Genomic DNA, 16,791 nt, shown 5'->3' with positions numbered 1-16,791 from the left:
CGGTCTTTGTTTTTGTACACCTCTTCCACGAATTAATTCCGCGCGGTTTCTGTAGGGGTGCCGCCGCAAGCGTCCCCTTTCGTCTCACTTCAAAAGACAGGCAAGTGCCGACGAGGACTGAAAATAAAAATCCTTTGTAGCCCTTGGCACGGTGGCCACTGGGTGCCTACCCGTGCCAGCCCACGGGTCACCAGGTGTCCTTCCCACCCAGAAACCTGCTGGGACCACACTGGCACCACCCGAGCCTCGGAGAGTTTTTCCAGCCAGATGACTTGGGAGAGGGTGGAAAAGTTACTCAGGGATATCTACAGGGGCAATAAGTGAGCACAAATGTCGGAGGAATTACTTAAAAGGGTTGGGCCCATATGGTTGGGGTTTTTTTCTTTCCATACGGTAATCCAAATAAAAACAAGAAGGGAAATACCCAGCTTTTTACTACTCCATGTAGTCAAAGCATGGCCAGAGATCCTCACTGGAAAGCATTTCATCCCATTTTCTGTTTACACATAAAGGATGTTTGCCGAGCATGCCACTTATCTGAAAAGCCAGGCTGGTAAAAGAGCGTCTTTCATGTTGTTTTGGAAAGGACTAAACTCTAAAAAGGAGCTCTTATTCCAGCCTAAGACTCCACCACATAGAAACAGTTGTACCAAACCACCTTCTGCGTCACTGGTCAAACTTTCTGGTTACAGAGAGACTGGACTGATTGTGCAGCAGATCTGTCCTTCCTCCCTCCCTTCCTGACAAACCTGTGTTGTGTAGTCATGCATATCCGACCAAGAAAAAAAGTATCTGGTTTTAATAAATCCTGGAAAGTACCTAAAGAGAGTCAAGGTTGGGATACGTGGGTCAAACTGGTGGCCTGAAGGGGTTTCCTTTAAGCCACTGACTTCTTAGCAATTTTCTTTTTTTATGAACATAGAGTTGTGATTGCATCACAAGCACTACTCATGGGGATTTATTTTTTTTAACTTGGTCTGCTCCAATAATTTTTCTGCAACTTTCCTGTTTTACTTCATCTTCACTTGCAAGCAATCGTCATTTCATTGCATCTTTCCCGTAGAAACTGCAAGTTGTATGTGAGTGCCATATAAAGAATAAGCAGCGAGACGCAGTATTACATTGTGTTATATGTACACAGTAGCACTTTACAGACAGACTTTTTTTCATTTTCTCACAAAAAAAAAAAAAAGAGAAGCATATGCGAGGTAAAACAGATGGGGACAGATTTCTTAAAAGCCGATCTGTGAATAGGAGATGCCTTAAAAAATCCGACCAAGTTCACAATTCACATAGACAAAAGAACACCCCAGCTCAGCAGCCAGCTAAACCTGGGAACACCACAAATCCATAGGTGCCTAAATCTTCCATATTGGAGTAAAAAGTGTGTGTCTGCTTCTTGGAATGCTCGCAGGCATTGGAGCTTGGACTGCCCTGGTTTGCTTACTGCCCATCCTAGCGTCTGCCCTCTCCTTGGAACGGATTCTCTTGCACACCTTCAGCGATAGACTGCTACCTGCTCTTACACAAGAGCTGACATGAAATGCAGATAGAGTCATCTTACCTTCACAAATTAAAACAAGACTGGTTAAGCCCACTGTAATTCTCAATGAGTGGTCAGTCAGTGGGTTAATGTGGTTTATTTTAACTCCATCATTAATTTGCATACAAATTTTAGCAGCTGTCAAGATTTTAGAAGCAGGAGATTCCGAGTTGGCACACCTCACTGATTAATGTGAATAATCACACTCGGCTGAAGTGTCTGGCCCCTTCTGCAAAGGATCTGTTCATACCAAGACAGCTAGGAATTGTTTCCATCTTCCTCTGTTCACTTTCCTTGTTCATGGTCCATATTGAAACAGTGTGGATTCACTGTGTTGTAAAACCTAGTTTAGTGCTTCCAAGGTAACAGGAAATGCTAGCGGAAAGAGTTAAAGAATAACTATGAAAAAGGTGACAAAGAATGGGGTAGTAGAGAAGAACGGCTCTGGAATAGTTGGCTTCTGCTATAGTCATGTTAGTATTAAAATGTATTCAAGGTTGTATACCAATTCGTAAGTAATTTGGGGACGTGACAGTTTCTTGGCATCATACTGCAAGTAACAAACTTCAAATTTGTAGAAACTTGAAATTATTTTACTGCATACCGCATGTTCTAAAGCATGACTTACATCAAATTGAATTTGGAGCATTTGATATACTCGAAATATTGAAACTGTTGGTGATAAGGTTTTGTTTGCTTGTCTTTTAAGTAGCCAGAATAAACAAACGGTGCTTTAACAACACAGAATAGGCAGCCCAGAGTCAGGTTGTGAAAAATACTGTGTTATAAGACCAAATCGCTGGAATGAGCAGTAGTAATGCAAGACAGAGAAAAAATCATACAGGAGAAAGCTGCTATTTAAATAGCTGTACAAGCAAGTTTGAGTTATTACTGCATTTCACAAAGTTAGTCATCAGGTGTGCTGATTATTTTTAAGTCATTTAATGAGTGAAAACACTCTAACTTGGTCCTGGAACCAGCACAGCTTTAGTAAAATGGTGCTCTGCCCTGAGCTAACATGGCTGTACTTTTCCCTCCGTTTCATACTAACTTCGTAGCTCTCAGGAATCAAGATGGTTGCCACTTTTTTTTTTTTTTTTCTTGATGTAGTCATACTTGCATTTTTTGTCTGTCTAGAAAGTGGCTCTTCTTAACGTTGTGGTTTAACCCTGGCCAGCAACTGAGCCCCCCCCAGCTGCTTACTCACTCGTCCCCGGTGGGATGGGGGAGAGAATCGGAAGGGTAAAAGTGAGAAAGCTCATGGGCTGAGATAAAGACAGGTTAAAAGGGAGAGCAAGAGCCACGCACGTGCAAGCAAAGCAAAGCAAGGGATTCATTCACCACCCCCAGGATAGCCGGGCTCCATCACACCTAATGGTGCCTCGGGCAGACAAATGCCATCACTCCCAGTGTTCCCCCCTTCCTTCTTCTTCCCCCAGTTTCTATACTGGGCATGACGCCATATGGTCTGGAATAGCCCTTGGGCCAGTTGGGGTCGGCCGTCCTGGCTGTGCCCCCTCCCAGCTCTTTGTGCCCCTGACAGAGCAAGGGAAGCTGAAAAGGCCTTGACTTAGTGTGAACACTACTTGGCAACATATAAACCATCAGTGAGTTACCAACATTATTCTCATCCGAAATCCAAACCACAGCACTTCACCAGCTACTGGGAAGAAAATTAACTCTGTCCCAGCTGAAACCAGGACACTTAAGTATAGGCTTTTAAAGATGCTTTAAAACTGATAATACGAAATATGAATAGAGGCTGAGTTGGTTTGTTGTTTTTTTTTTTAATTGCCCGCAACCATAGATGTGATTGCAGAAGTCTCACAAGCTCCCTGCCCAAAATGCAATTCTTACAGGGAACGTAACTGTTGGTGTAGGGGTTTTTCTGTCCAAGGCAATGCGAAGCTGAGCAAGTGATCTAATGTTTTATTGGGGGAAAAGAAGTAATATCTTCTGAAGAGGTGTGCAAAGGATCTATCCGTCCATTACATAACGGATACAGCTTAGAATGTTTTTGCTGGAAGAATATTTCTTTTCTTTGTAGAATATTTTCCCTGTTTTGTTAGATCAGCAAGATCTCTGCGAGGGAAAGTCCGATTTCAGAGTGGCCACATGTAGCCCGTTAAATTTTCAGTATGTAGGCGATGGAGATGTGGACAGAAATTCCACATCTATGAGCGTTATTAAATAATTGTATAAAGTTACTAGTTCAGTTCTGTTGATCTTAGAAAAAAATAAAAGTTCTGAGACTGTGGTCTGTTTACGTCCTGTATTATTCCATTTGTGGCTGATCCTTCTCTTTTTTGATATAACTGGAATTTTTCCTGAGCATGAAATTACCGCTAGAAGATCTGGAAAAGTTTGCCATGCGGTATTTTTCTTAAAGGTGAATAGTTCAAAAACGTGGACAATTACTTTTTAAACAAGAAGGCTTTTTAGCATCTTTTTGACAGTTTTTATTAGAAAGACTATTGCAAAACCCAGTAAAGAACAGTGCCCGGCAGGATCAGTGTGACTCAGCCTCCTGCTTACACAGCCTCACTATTACGTAGCAAGTTTCCATTGTTGTAAAATTAGGACTGTCCCTAAACAAGAATTTAAGGAAGCTTGCTCCATGGCATTACAAACCCCGAGGTCACGCTGCTCAACAAGCGTGCCTGATCTCATATTGAATTGAGGCTGCTTGGCTGCTAAAGGCGTCTAAAAGCTGCCATAAAATTGCAGTAATTGCTAACCCGAAATAGAAAGAAAACTGTGCAGAGTTAGAGCAAGCCAAAGCCTCCAAAGCCTGTGTTTCAGCGTCAATGCAATGGAAGGCGAAGAACCTTCTGGCAGCTTGAGGAAGGTGTTATTAACCAGAAGCCCTGTTTTTAGAAACCTCGTTTGGAATGTTGGAATAATCATCAGCATTGTTTTCCCGGTTATCCCATACAAACCTGTGGCTCTCCTGTATTCAACAAAGGCACTTGACTGCATAACAATATAAAGTTAGAATACCATGAAGTATTTAGTGCTAATACTGTACTAATCCTAAAGTAAGTATTTGTATCTTTTCAGGACCCTGATATGAGACTCTGGGCCTGACATGCAAAACGTGTTGAGCTCTGGGTCTTGCAGTCCCAGCTGATATTAAGTAGCTGCAATTACAAATTGCAAACCAAAACTAAAGCAACCCAGGCTGTACTTCTGGCTTATACTTTGCAGCTTCTGATTCCAAGTATTCATCTGGGAAACTGGAAGTTCACCTTGCTGACTGCAAAACACTAGTTTTCTGGGGGAATTTTAGAAGAAAACAGTAACCAGTCTTGTACCGCTGTTAACTTTGTTACAAGAGCATTAAATTCTGTGTTTATAACAGATTTGACTCTTAACTTGGAGATTTGAAGGCCCTGTTGGTTCAGGCAATATTTGCCTTTTACAGATTTTGTGGGGCTTTTGTTTTGGCTTTTGTTTACATTTTCTTAAAACAGTCTCTTTAGGGGTACATATGTGCACTGAAGGCATTTAAGAAGCTGAGTAAAGTACCTAGGAACATACCAAAAGAGAAGGAATGAATCCGTAAAACTTGGCTCAAAATCCAAATGATTTTTTCCTCCTGCATTCATAGGGCAGAGTGACAGGAATGACCATAACAAAGTTCTAAATACAAATGCAAAATAGGCATCATTTTCACTAGTGGTTTTCCCCTGTGGATTACAGATGATCGGCAGGTCAGAAACCCCGCCTGTCTTCTCTGGACCGACTGGTTCATCTGGGAAAACTCTGGTCAAGTCAGACAAGAAAAAAAAAAATTACTTTTGGGCTTTCCTTTCTTTTTTTTTTTTTTTTTGTCAGACTTCCAGCACATTAATTTGACTCCTTCAGCAGTCACCAGTTTTTGATAAACACTCTGTGAACAAATGGCTGCATAAATTTGGTCACAAGTAGCAACTCAATGCTGTAACAGAAGCAGAAATCCTTGCTATAACAAGTTACTGCATTTAGCAAAGATACTTCATTATTTTCAAATGTTTCCATTTTCCATGCTGTTTCCTTCCTGTTGAATCACCAGGTGGGTCTTGGGTGTCATTCATGACAGCCAGCGTCTAGGGATATTTGCCTCAGTGCCACTTCTATTTTTTAATAAATGCAATGAATAACTCCTTTCTGTATTTGAAAGGGACTCAGTTCTCTTGGGTGTGCCGTTGAAATGACGAGTAAAGCAAAGCAGCGGCAAAGTCCGCACCGGCACAGTAAGACTGTGCATGTATCCATGCAGTCCTGGCGTGAAGGTGTGGTCTTGCAAAAAGGTGCCCACTTTGGGTGTAGCACCTTCGGCTTATCCTTGGAAACTGCAGTGCTCGGGGCGGGCACACTGACCCGGCTGCTGTGCGGAGCTGTGGAGCGGTGCTGTCAGTGGGGACAGCATCATGCAACTGTGAAGAGGAGCTCTGCCACAGGGGGTTCTTCCAGCCACAGATGGAGCAAGAGGGGGAGGCTTTTCACTCCTCTCCTCTTTATTACTCTGCATAGACCAGGACGGCGGGTTGTTCTGCTGGGAGGTCGATGGTTTGTGGGCCACAGGAAATGTCAGGGCAGGCTGTTACTGAGAGGGGAAGGAGGATACAGCAGTTCCAGCTACACCTGGCTCTCACGCACGCGCGTGTGAGCACATGTGCTGGTTTTTCCTCAGACTTACTTGGTGACACACTAACTGACGGCATCAGCTTGTCAGTACTAGGTAATCTGAATACTGAAAGTTTGTAACGAGGTGTTTTGATTACATCAAGACTGAAGCAGGTTGCATGGAATACCTACTGTTCTGCCAAGTGGCACCTGCAGACAGAGCCTGACTTTACAGGCATCTTAGGAAATCTCCACAAGTTTCACCTGCCCTCCCTGCAGCCCCACAGGTTCTATCTCCATACGGCATAGCAAGTGCTGTTGGGTGCTGCGGGCTGCACGTGTTGCTGCATGCTTGGAATCTCCCTGAAACCATAAAGACACATAACAAAGGTCCCATATAATTTCTGTTGTACGCGACTGTCATTACCCTGAGGTTAAGGCAACAGCTCTTCTTTCATTGCCTGTCTATATATTGCTGTGTAACACGTATTCTGATCTTAAAAATTGCCGCCACAGTTCTGACTGCATTTGTTTCAATACTTCTGGTGGTTGCCTTCAACTTGCTTCCAGGCGGCAAGGCTAATTTGCATTTTTTTTTTTTGGTTTTATGGTTTTCCAGCATGAGTCAGGAGGTTCCATTTCTCAATCAGGAGATGGGAAATTGTTTCTGGGGCTTTCATGATTACAGATCCTTTTTCCTGGCAGAAGGCAAGATCACAGGCTGAGAAAAAACTCTCTACAGCAGAACCAACATTTCAGTTCTCCAGATGCCTAGTTCCGATTCTGAACTAGTCTGCTTTCAGGACTGGTAGCTAAAAGCCTCTGAACAGAGTAAAATGCCATTTTTTAGAGTGTAAGTATAGTAAATAGCTGAGTTGTCATTCCAGGGATAAGAAGTTTTGCCGTAGTTTGCCTTAGCAGCACCCTACTTTGAAAAGCCTTCTCCGTTTATTGGAGTTCAGAAGTGGCTCAAAACCTTTGCTCCCACCGCTGTTCAAACAACCATAGCTTGCTATTCCCACCTGCAACTTGACCATACAGAAAATCAGCCAACAGCGAGGTCTTAGACATTTCCCCAGGAAGAAGAAAAGATCGTATTCTGTTGTTCATGTAGAAACTGTCTCACACCATGTAGTCACAGATGTAACCGAAAGGAAGATGTAGCCCAGACTATTCACTCTTTTGTATGGTTAAAAAAAAAAAAGTCAAACATGATCACATTCCTACGTCGAGTGAAAACAAAGAAACCGGTCATCATGTTTTCACTGCAGCCCCCTTTCCCTTCCCTTTTCCCTTCCCTTTTCCCTTCCCTTTTCCCTTTTCCCTTTTCCCTTTTCCCTTTTCCCTTTTCCCTTTTCCCTTTTCCCTTTTCCCTTTTCCCTTTTCCCTTTTCCCTTTTCCCTTTTCCCTTTTCCCTTTTCCCTTTTCCCTTTTCCCTTTTCCCTTTTCCCTGGGTTCCAAACTGAGTCACAGCTGCCCATGTTAAACACCGTGGCCTTGTAGACCCAACAGATACTCCAAAGGTAGGGTTTCTGGCAGGCAGGAGTTAATTAGCTACTAGACATAGGAAAAAACATCCTCTGTTATGACTTGCGACAAAACACATCATGTTGCTTCTACAGTTCACTGAGAAGAGTTTGTTTTAAATTCATGCCCAGAAATTGAATTCTGCTGTTGCACAGGTAGTTCCCCATCCCCTTATGCTGCTATCATTAGGTAGCCAAGAGCTAAATGTGTGTGTGTTTGGCTTTCTACTGCACAATAAACAGTGAAAAATGTCAGTCTGGATTTTTCTATGGAGTACTGCCAGCATATATTCCATGCTGCTTTCCATAAGGAAATGAATATCCACACCTGGTGGACGGTATGATAGAATTACAGTGCTTTTTCTGAATGCTATGGTGGTTTAATGGGGCAGGGGGATGGGAAGAGGACACTCTCCTTGGGGAGAGAAAAGGCAACAAATGTGGGACAGATTCCTCAGCCAAACTGCTTTTTAAGGTTGTGGGACAGAGACAAAACCAAATTAGTGTCGAGCTAGTCCTGACTGAAGTCTGTACCCATCTCAGAGCCATTTTCTTCCCGGGAGCTTGGTCGCAGTGAAGGAGCGTCTGCATGAGGCTACAATGGCATGGCTTCCTTCCCTTTGCAGAAAAACCCTCTGCAACCTCCATGACATTTTTCACTCAGTAAAATATTTAGGCTGTGGTTGATTATAACATGTCTAGTGAAAATAGGTCAAGTTTGGTATTTGAGTGCCCAGGAAAAACTGTCAATGTGTTTGCCGTATGCATCAATATCTGTCCTATTTAAAAGGACATTTTTATGTCTGGACAGTGGCAAACCTGGCCTGGGAGCTGGAAATTTGATAGTTGTTAGTGCTGCTGAAGGGAGTAATTAGAGGGCATTTTCTGCATTTGAACTAACCTTCAAAGTATGTTCTGGCAAGCAGGAACACATCCGTGCAGTAAAAAGGTCCCTGAGAAGCAGGTTTAAAGAAGTCGGCTAGAATAAGCTTACTCTTAATATATTTGTGTATTATTTTAAAAAATGAAATCTAGAAGCAAAAGCAGTGAGAATGAAGTTGCTAGCCTGTACAGAGACTGCAGAAAAGAGGGCTGTCTGCTCTTTCTTCATCATGGAGTCAGGCACCTAAATCTAACCTAGTTACCCTAAGCTGCAGCTAATCTGTAGAGAAACAGGCACTGCTGGGAGACTTCAAGTCTCCAATTCCCAGCTGGGTGACATGTATTGTCATCAGGAAACCCTCATTTCACTCATCCCGCCGGGTTAAGCAGCCTTGGTTTTGCCCTGCGGTTGGTTTTTATTTTCCTGTTTGCTTGCAGCGGAATTAAAAAAAAAAACCAAAAACAACCCACCTGATGATGGAAGAATGGGAAAAAACATTTCCCTTGTAACTGGGCAGTGCTTGGCAAGCACAGATTACACAATATTTAAGCAGAAAAACAATTCGCTGTGTATGGATGGACCTGGACAGTGGCATGGCGAAGTAAGAAGCAGCGGGAAAAGAGGTCAAGCAAAGCTCATCTGGTGGCCAACTTCCACATAAACCCTCAAAATAAGACTCATGAGTAATTACAGAACTGTACAGATGTGTGATAACAGAGGGCGAATTTAATAAATATTTGTGTTTTTAACTATGCCTTTAGGAGTACGTTAGTTACAACAACCTGTTGTTTGCTTGATTCTTTTACAGTCGTTTTTTCCCTCCCAACTTCTCTCAGTGCAAACTTTTCAGCTTTTTCAGTCTTCTCTTTTCTCAGGGTAGAAACATACTGACTGCTTAGACATCCTACGAACTGGAAAGAGTTTTTTTAGTGCTCTCATGTCAGATGGAGGACAGTGGTAACAGTGAAAAACATGCACTGATAGTCTTGGTACTGCTACTGCTTTGTCAGTATACTTACAGGAATCAGTCAATGGGCCAAGTGATCTCTCGCTCACTACACCACTTAAAAGAGATGTGAATAATCTTAAAGTCATAGAATCATAGAATCATTTAGGTTGGAAAAGACCTTTAAGATCACATTCTTCCTCTTTCCCCATTTTAGCGCAGAACATCACAGTGGTTTCAAAGAAATGGTCCTATGAACATCAACCACTATGCAAATAAGAAGAGCGCTGCAGAGAGCATGCTGGACATTGCCCTACTGATGGCCAACGCATCCCAGCTGAAAGCCGTCATGGAGCAAGGACCTTCTTTTTCCTTCTACATCCCACTTATCATTCTTATCAGCCTGTCGCTCACGTTGCAAGTTATGGTGGGAGTGCTCCTGATATTCCTTGGTATGTAGCAACAGCAAGAACCACTGACGTGTATTTTTCTTATAGGATGCGACCTGTAAGATGGTATATAGACTCCCTGTTTTTAAAAAGCTGTTACATTTGAAAGTCTTTACCTCAGAATTTATTAAAGTTTTCTCTTAAGACCATAGAAATATTGTAACAAAAGGAGTCAGGGCAGCTTTATGCAGAATCTTCAATTTTGATCAACTTCCTCATACGCATTTGCCCAGAGTGTGGATATTTTTCTTTTCAGAAGGCCTGAGGAGGAAGGAAAATGATGAAATACTGTAAAAGAAGCATTAATAGGCCAGATAGGATCATGCAGCCTGCCCAGTTTCATAATACTGTTTCTGGCAAGACCTGTTACTTGATCTTATGACTGAAATGTATTTGTTCCACATCAGTCATATCATAAGTAATATAAGAATATATTGTGAAGGTAGAACTCCAAAACAGAAGTGAAAGTTGAAATGCCCATCCTCATGTTGCTGTGGCACATCATCTTCTGTTTGTGTTTCTGCAATCAGATCAAAGGTTTGATAGCAAAGGCTTGACAATAATGAAAAAAGACCCCGTAGTTTTAAATTTAGGGAATTATTCAAAGCACCCTAGATCTCTAGGTGAGAAATGGTAGAAATGTAGTTGTTAATTTTCAAATCCATGATAAACTGAAATTAAAGTTAAAAAGAAAAATAGGTTACTTGGAGCAAGATTTCACCGAAAGAACATACTTCATCTATTATCCACATACTATGACTTCAGCTAAGAAATTTGAAAGGAGTTATAATGTGAAAACACAGTCCGAGTAGCATCCTGGGACTGCAAATAGATGGTTTTGAATCCTGCTCGTCGCTAAGGAAACCTTTCCTACTTTCTACTGAAGAAATGTGATGCAGTACCTTTACCATGTGCTAGAAATCATTTCATGAGAATGAGTTCAAATGGGGTTGTGTCAGTACGTGCTTTGGACGCATTTAATGAGGCAGGTGTAGGATTAGTTCCCTGTTCCCTGCCTCCTCCCCCCCCCCCTTCTGTCTTACTTGTTGAATTACAGACCTTCACGTTCCTAAAAGTTCGATGCAGCATTTTTGCTATTCTCAAAAACAGAGGCTCCACTCTTCAGTATGAATAGGTACAATGCCATGAGGCACAAGAACCAGTGGCTATCACTAAAAAGTAGGTATTTTAAGTTAGTATGGCTAGATTAGTAGCACACATACACCCTACACCCTCTGCCTTATTCTGTAAGGCAAAATATTGATCTAAGGAGTTCTAGAACCAGGCTCATTTCTAAAACAATGTCAACCCTAAGTGAGCATGAATTACCCCAAAAGGCCCAACTTGGGCTCCACAGAGAGTGGAGAGCCAGCACTCTTCTGGAAATCTGAGGTTTCTGTTCTGACCTCAAACAAGTCTCTTTGCTGTCTACTGTGGTATTTCCCCCCATGTTTTTGTAAGGCAAAATGCAAAAAGAATCCAGTGATACTTTGTGAAGTTGCTGAAAACCTGTGAAATTCGTTAGCAGCACCCAAAACCCTAGGCCATAACTTTGGAAAGTCGGTCAAAGGTACCTGTGGAAATCAGAGGAAACGTTTAGGTTTCAGCATCAGTTGAACCCCATTATTCCCTGAAAAAAAAGATACCTTCACTGGTAGGAAACAGCTGCAGGTCACTTCTTCTGCTAGTGATACATGATCATTTATTCACATAATTTGTTTCAAATCTTTCCCTTTAAATTAATGGGTACTGTATGACGGATCTTAAGTCTACTGCAAATGAAGAGCCTTGAAGGTGATAGCCAGAGTTCACACGTGGCATGTGCTGTTACAGGTGCCACCTGTGGCATCTCTGTTAGTCTCTCAATGTTTCTTTTTTTTAGCAGAACTGAAAAAACAATTTTCTGTTCAAGGAGGAAGTTCCTAGGGAACCAGGATGCTAAGGCTCGTAACACTGATGTGCAGCTGACATAGCATTTTTTCTTTCTTACGAAAGAGACGGAGTATAGCTGTCTGTGCCCTTGGGAGAGGTGGTACCAGAGCAAAATCCAGGTCCTGGCTCACAGGAGATTCCAGAAAGGGACTGGGAAAAGCAAGCTTATGATACTGGGGGATGTGGGAAAAGAGTAATGGAAAAATCAGCAGAACGCTTACGTGTTTCTTGGTTGAAGGGGATTCCCTGGTGCTTATTCAGTTAAGCAGGCTTTGAGGCTGTAAACAAGTTCCCTGTTTTTTGTTGGGCAATAATTTTTCAGTATATGCTGAGACGTTGCTTTTTAGTGCTTATTTCTGCCAGGCATTGCCAAAGTGGCTTCCATCTCTGTAATTTTTATCTTTGTCACATTGAGAGTAAAGAGAGTAGCCAGCAGCCCCGATGCCGCAGCTGGGCTGAGGTGGAGCTCGCAGACCACTGAGCGAATAGTGAGATGCAGCGGGAGTTCAGCCCGCGCTCTGCAGTCAGCCGGGGCCGTAGGTTTGGCGTGCCAAGGGTGACAGAGCCCTTGGCTTGTGGCAGTGTGCTGTTGGAGGGACGCTGTCATCCTGAGGTCAAAAGGACTGAAGATAGGAAGTAGCTATGTGGGTACCATAGGTGTGGAGGTACAAAGGGACAGGCATCACAGCACGAACTTGCTTTCCACAGTGTGCACTTGGTAGTTTTCGCTTGCCTTTCTGTCCAGCCACAGAATTCTGCCACTTATGAACTCTCGCAAGTCCAGACAAAAGCCTGTGCAACTATCCAGTTTCTTTCCTTGAGACAGAGTTTTATCCCAGGAGCTACCAGTTCTCTGAGGGATTAAAAGCTTTTTCTCCCTCAAAAGAGCCTTTCACCAAAACATTCTAAAAAGTGTTCAGCAAACTCGTCCTTGAAAGTAGTTTGGTAATCTTAACTTTTTGGAAGACAAGCAAGGAATGTCTTGAAATAGTTTAAGGGGCATGAAATCATAGTAATCTAATCCCACTATAATAAAATACTTAAAGAATAACTGTTCTTAAGGACATTTTCACCAACACCCTCATCTTAAGTACTATAATCACAAAGATAGGATTACTGCAATTCTACTTCAAAATTTAGAGCACCGCCTAAGCTGACAAGCAATACGTGTCTTCTCTGACCCTGTTTTGACAAAGGGATGGCTCCAAAGTGTCAGTTCTCCTTTGAGCATCATTTCTTAACTCACGAAACATGTTAGGCCATTATTGCCTGTTCTGTTTTAAACCAACTATCTGAAATGCTTTTCATCCATACTTCAGGATTAATTATTCCATTTCATTTATCCTGCTGCGTTCATATGACAGTACTAGAGTCCTTCCAGGTACTGTTGGGATGCAAGTGTCCATGTAGCTCCAAAGGCTTTACAGACGTGTATAAACTCATTTTCAGGGTTAAGTACTGCTGAGCTTAAATTATTTCATGCCTACACAGGTGCATGGTAGCTTAAGCTTCTCAGTTCCCCCACAGTGTTCTTCAGCGCTTCGACTAGCCTGTGATGTTTGACTATTCTGCTTTAGCAAACAGGACTTGAACAGGCGCCCAGAATTCCTTGAAACCAAAACAGCATTAGACTGCTAACGAGGGACACTGAGTGAACCTGGCCTTTAATACTTCAGCATCACGAGTGTGTTTGCCCCCACTTCTACTTAACTGCTTCAACAAGCAAGCGAGTCTCGGTTCTGTGGTTAAGTTCTGCAGTGTTGACAGGGTCATTATGTTAAAAGCAAGTAACAAAGTTTATTTCATGCAGTAGAGGCGTAAGCTACATATCTATGTATGTGCCTCTCAGGAGGAGCTCAAAGTTCTACTTATGTTGCTGTGAAAACTTGTCAGGTATAAACTTGCTCTCATATATCCTTTACCTGCACACACAAGCTCCTGTGATCTACGCATTTAAGAACTAGGAGTCTTAATAGACAAAAACCATTCTCAAAACACACTGCAGAATTCATCGGCACTCATTCCACCAGCATCAAAGAAATTTAGCAGAGGGTCTGCATTGCAGAGCCCTTCCTGCAGGAGCACAGAGGCATGGGAAAATCTTGGTTTTCAGCACGATGCCAGGCAAGTGCCCCCAGACTTCTTACTGTCCTATACAGGCACATGCTTTACTCTATCATCAAGTCTATTATCAGTGCAATGTAACTAATTTATATGTTTTCATGAGGCCTGGAATCTTAAGCTTAAACTAAATTAATACTCTCTCCCTTGTGCGTTCCTTCCTCACTCCCATTAGTCGTTCAACCAAAGCGCAACTGCAAGAAGCAAAAGGAAATGTTTACACAGCTGGTGCGCTCTCTATGCTGCTTTGAAATCTTCCTCTGTGTAACAGATGAAGTGGCCTGGTTTTCTAAACCCAGAGTCAGTGCAAAAGCAGGGAGTATAGCTGGGGAGGGGTACCAGTACAGAAAAGCCCCAGCACTGGCAAAGAGATTGGGCTGTCTGCAGAGAACCTGCGGTGTTTTTAACTGTAGGAAATTTAACTTCATCCCGTCCTGTCAGGGCTTCAAGCCTCATGTATTCAAGACTGAAATAATTTTTAAATGCTTGAAGTCTGCAACAGAACTAGGTTTCAAAAGACCAGGAACTCAGAAGATTTCTGGTAATGTTTGTATATCCATTACTTCCCATGTGCACCCACAGAGATTAGATGCTAATTACTGGAAGCTAATAGGCTCCTTGCGGTTAAAGATCTCCTCCTTAGCACTTTTACTGACACTGCAGAATCTTACTTCCCTTTCAAGCATGACTGATGCAAATAGCTCAGTGTAAGAGAAATTCTTGAACTACATGAGTAGCGAAGACTTTTATTCTGGATTTTGAAATGTACATATAATTAAAACTTTTTTTTCCTTTCTCTTTGAAGTAAAATATGACCTTAACAACCCTGCAAAGCACGGAAAGCTGGATTTCCTCAACAACCTTGCAACTGGACTAGTATTCATTATCGTAGTTGTGAATATTTTTATCACTGCCTTTGGAGTGCAGAAGCCAGTTGCTGAGTTAGCATCAAGACAGTAAGTACAAGGTGAGTTTGATCTCTCTGCGCTGTAAGGTAGTAGGGCATAGCACGCACGCACACAGTGCACGCTAAGCCACAGCGTTAAAAATAGCCACGGGCTATTTCTGTGCAGTTCTAGCCTTCGCAGGTGAATGAGTTTACTTCAGACTATTGCAAAAGCAGAAGCTGCTAGAAACTGCTAATTATTACAGTGGTTTTGTAAATGTAGGGTTTGAAAGTTCATGGCAGCATCTTTCTTGTCAGGGCCCCCTTGCATGTCACAGGAAGTGTAAAGATTGTCCCCTGGCTTGGTCACTCCTTTTCCTCATTGCTGACTAAGCTAAGAAGGGAAATAATATTGTTTTGCTTCCTCCAAATGCCTCTTTTTTTCAGAAAGATTTGCAGTACACTGCATCTAGTCTGTTATGAACACTGAAGACTTAATCTTCTAATCCAAGTAACCGGCGCTTTTAAGTCCAACATATGATACTACACATCCCTGGAGCCCTTCAGTCCGTATGCAGACAGTGCAGCTTTTCTGTCTTCCCAAGCTGCAGGGCATTTACTTTGTGGGAGACTCAGCCTGCAGAGATGGGCACTATCACTTTACTTGGTACACACAGTCATTTAAAACAGTATTGTTTGCTCTACCTGCATTATAAAGTTCATTATTTACTTATGCAGAAGGATAAATTTAGGGATTGTGGGAATCAAAATGGGTATCTTCCGAGCATCATAGCTATGATGAACAATTTGGGAGGAGATAAACCTAAATTGTAGGCTTGTAGCCCAAGAAGCACTGTAGTCCAACATCTGCCTTTAAAATAGCACTGCTAAGTCCGTGTGTGCCAGCATTGCTCTGGCTCTTTATCTTCCAAATCTGGAACCACGTTCAGAAGACCTGCTGAAGAAGGAATGGCTTGACTTGCCTGGCAAGCCATGGTGCACTGGCTGCTACGCAACCAGCCCGTATCTGCGACGTTATCAGTTTCAGTTAACTTCTGGGTGAAACCCTTTCTCCATGAAAAAGAAGATACAGGGTCTTTAAACCCCTCATCTGAAGATGAATGGCACAACAGAAATCTGTAACGAGAATGGAAACCACGCCAGAGTCTATCAGGACTCCAAATGGCATGGGGGGGGAACCCAGTGCAACAACTTACTAGGAAGATGAGGAATGAAATTCATTTATTTTGGAGTGTGGGCGGAATCATCTGCTTTAGCCAAAACCTGTGAAATTCTGTCAGTGAACCAAGATAGTTTTATTGTATTTGCTGACCACAGTCTCTACAAATAAACTATAATTATTTAATTTTAGCAGCAAAGAGCACGTAGATTATCTGAGATCTTACCAGAATTATAGGTAGAATGTCCTTCTCAGCAGTATGTATTAAAACAGTACTGAAACACTGACCACAAAATTGCACTGGCAAAGCCCAGAGAACTCAGTGAAGGGTTACTGGAATTTTAGCTGTCTTCCCAGGAACAAGCACACACAGTAGCCAGGAACAGCTGAGAGGAGAAAGAAGAGAGAGAAGAATCTGGAATAGGCATCAAGAAATTCAACTAATGGACAAGGTGGCGTATCAGAATCCCAGCTGCGCCTCTTTCTGATGCAGTGAAACTAAAACTGAAGAGGGGTGAGAGGAGAAGCAGTTTTTGTGCCCATTTTCAAAAAGGGTAGAAAGGAAGACCCCGGGAACTATCGACCTGTCAGCCTCACCTCTGTGCCTGGGAAGATCATGGAACAGATCCTCCTAGAAGCTATGCTAAGGCACATGGTGGCCAGGGAGATAATTCGAGATAGCCAGCATGGCTTCACCAAGGGCAAGTCCTGCCTGAC

The 16,791-nt window shown here is 42.6% G+C and overlaps 1 protein-coding gene across 1 annotated transcript in view; it reads left to right on the top strand.

Moving 5' to 3' along the window:
• The first annotated feature begins 5,735 nt into the window (after positions 1 to 5,735).
• Positions 5,736 to 16,791, top strand: part of NINJ1 (ninjurin 1) — a 13,668-nt gene continuing 2,612 nt past the window's right edge. The window contains exons 1-3 of the mRNA XM_009647905.2: positions 5,736 to 5,792; positions 9,724 to 9,958; positions 14,814 to 14,975. Coding sequence (XP_009646200.1) covers positions 5,736 to 5,792; positions 9,724 to 9,958; positions 14,814 to 14,968 — 447 coding nt within the window. The 3' untranslated portion in view covers positions 14,969 to 14,975. The remainder of the gene's footprint in view (positions 5,793 to 9,723; positions 9,959 to 14,813; positions 14,976 to 16,791) is intronic.

The sequence above is a fragment of the Egretta garzetta genome, unplaced genomic scaffold (assembly GCF_000687185.1).
Source record: "Egretta garzetta isolate BGI_Z169 unplaced genomic scaffold, ASM68718v1 scaffold451, whole genome shotgun sequence".
Lineage (NCBI taxonomy): Eukaryota > Metazoa > Chordata > Aves > Pelecaniformes > Ardeidae > Egretta > Egretta garzetta.
Note: the sequence above shows the minus strand (reverse complement) of the source record. Positions and strands in the feature narration are given on the sequence as shown.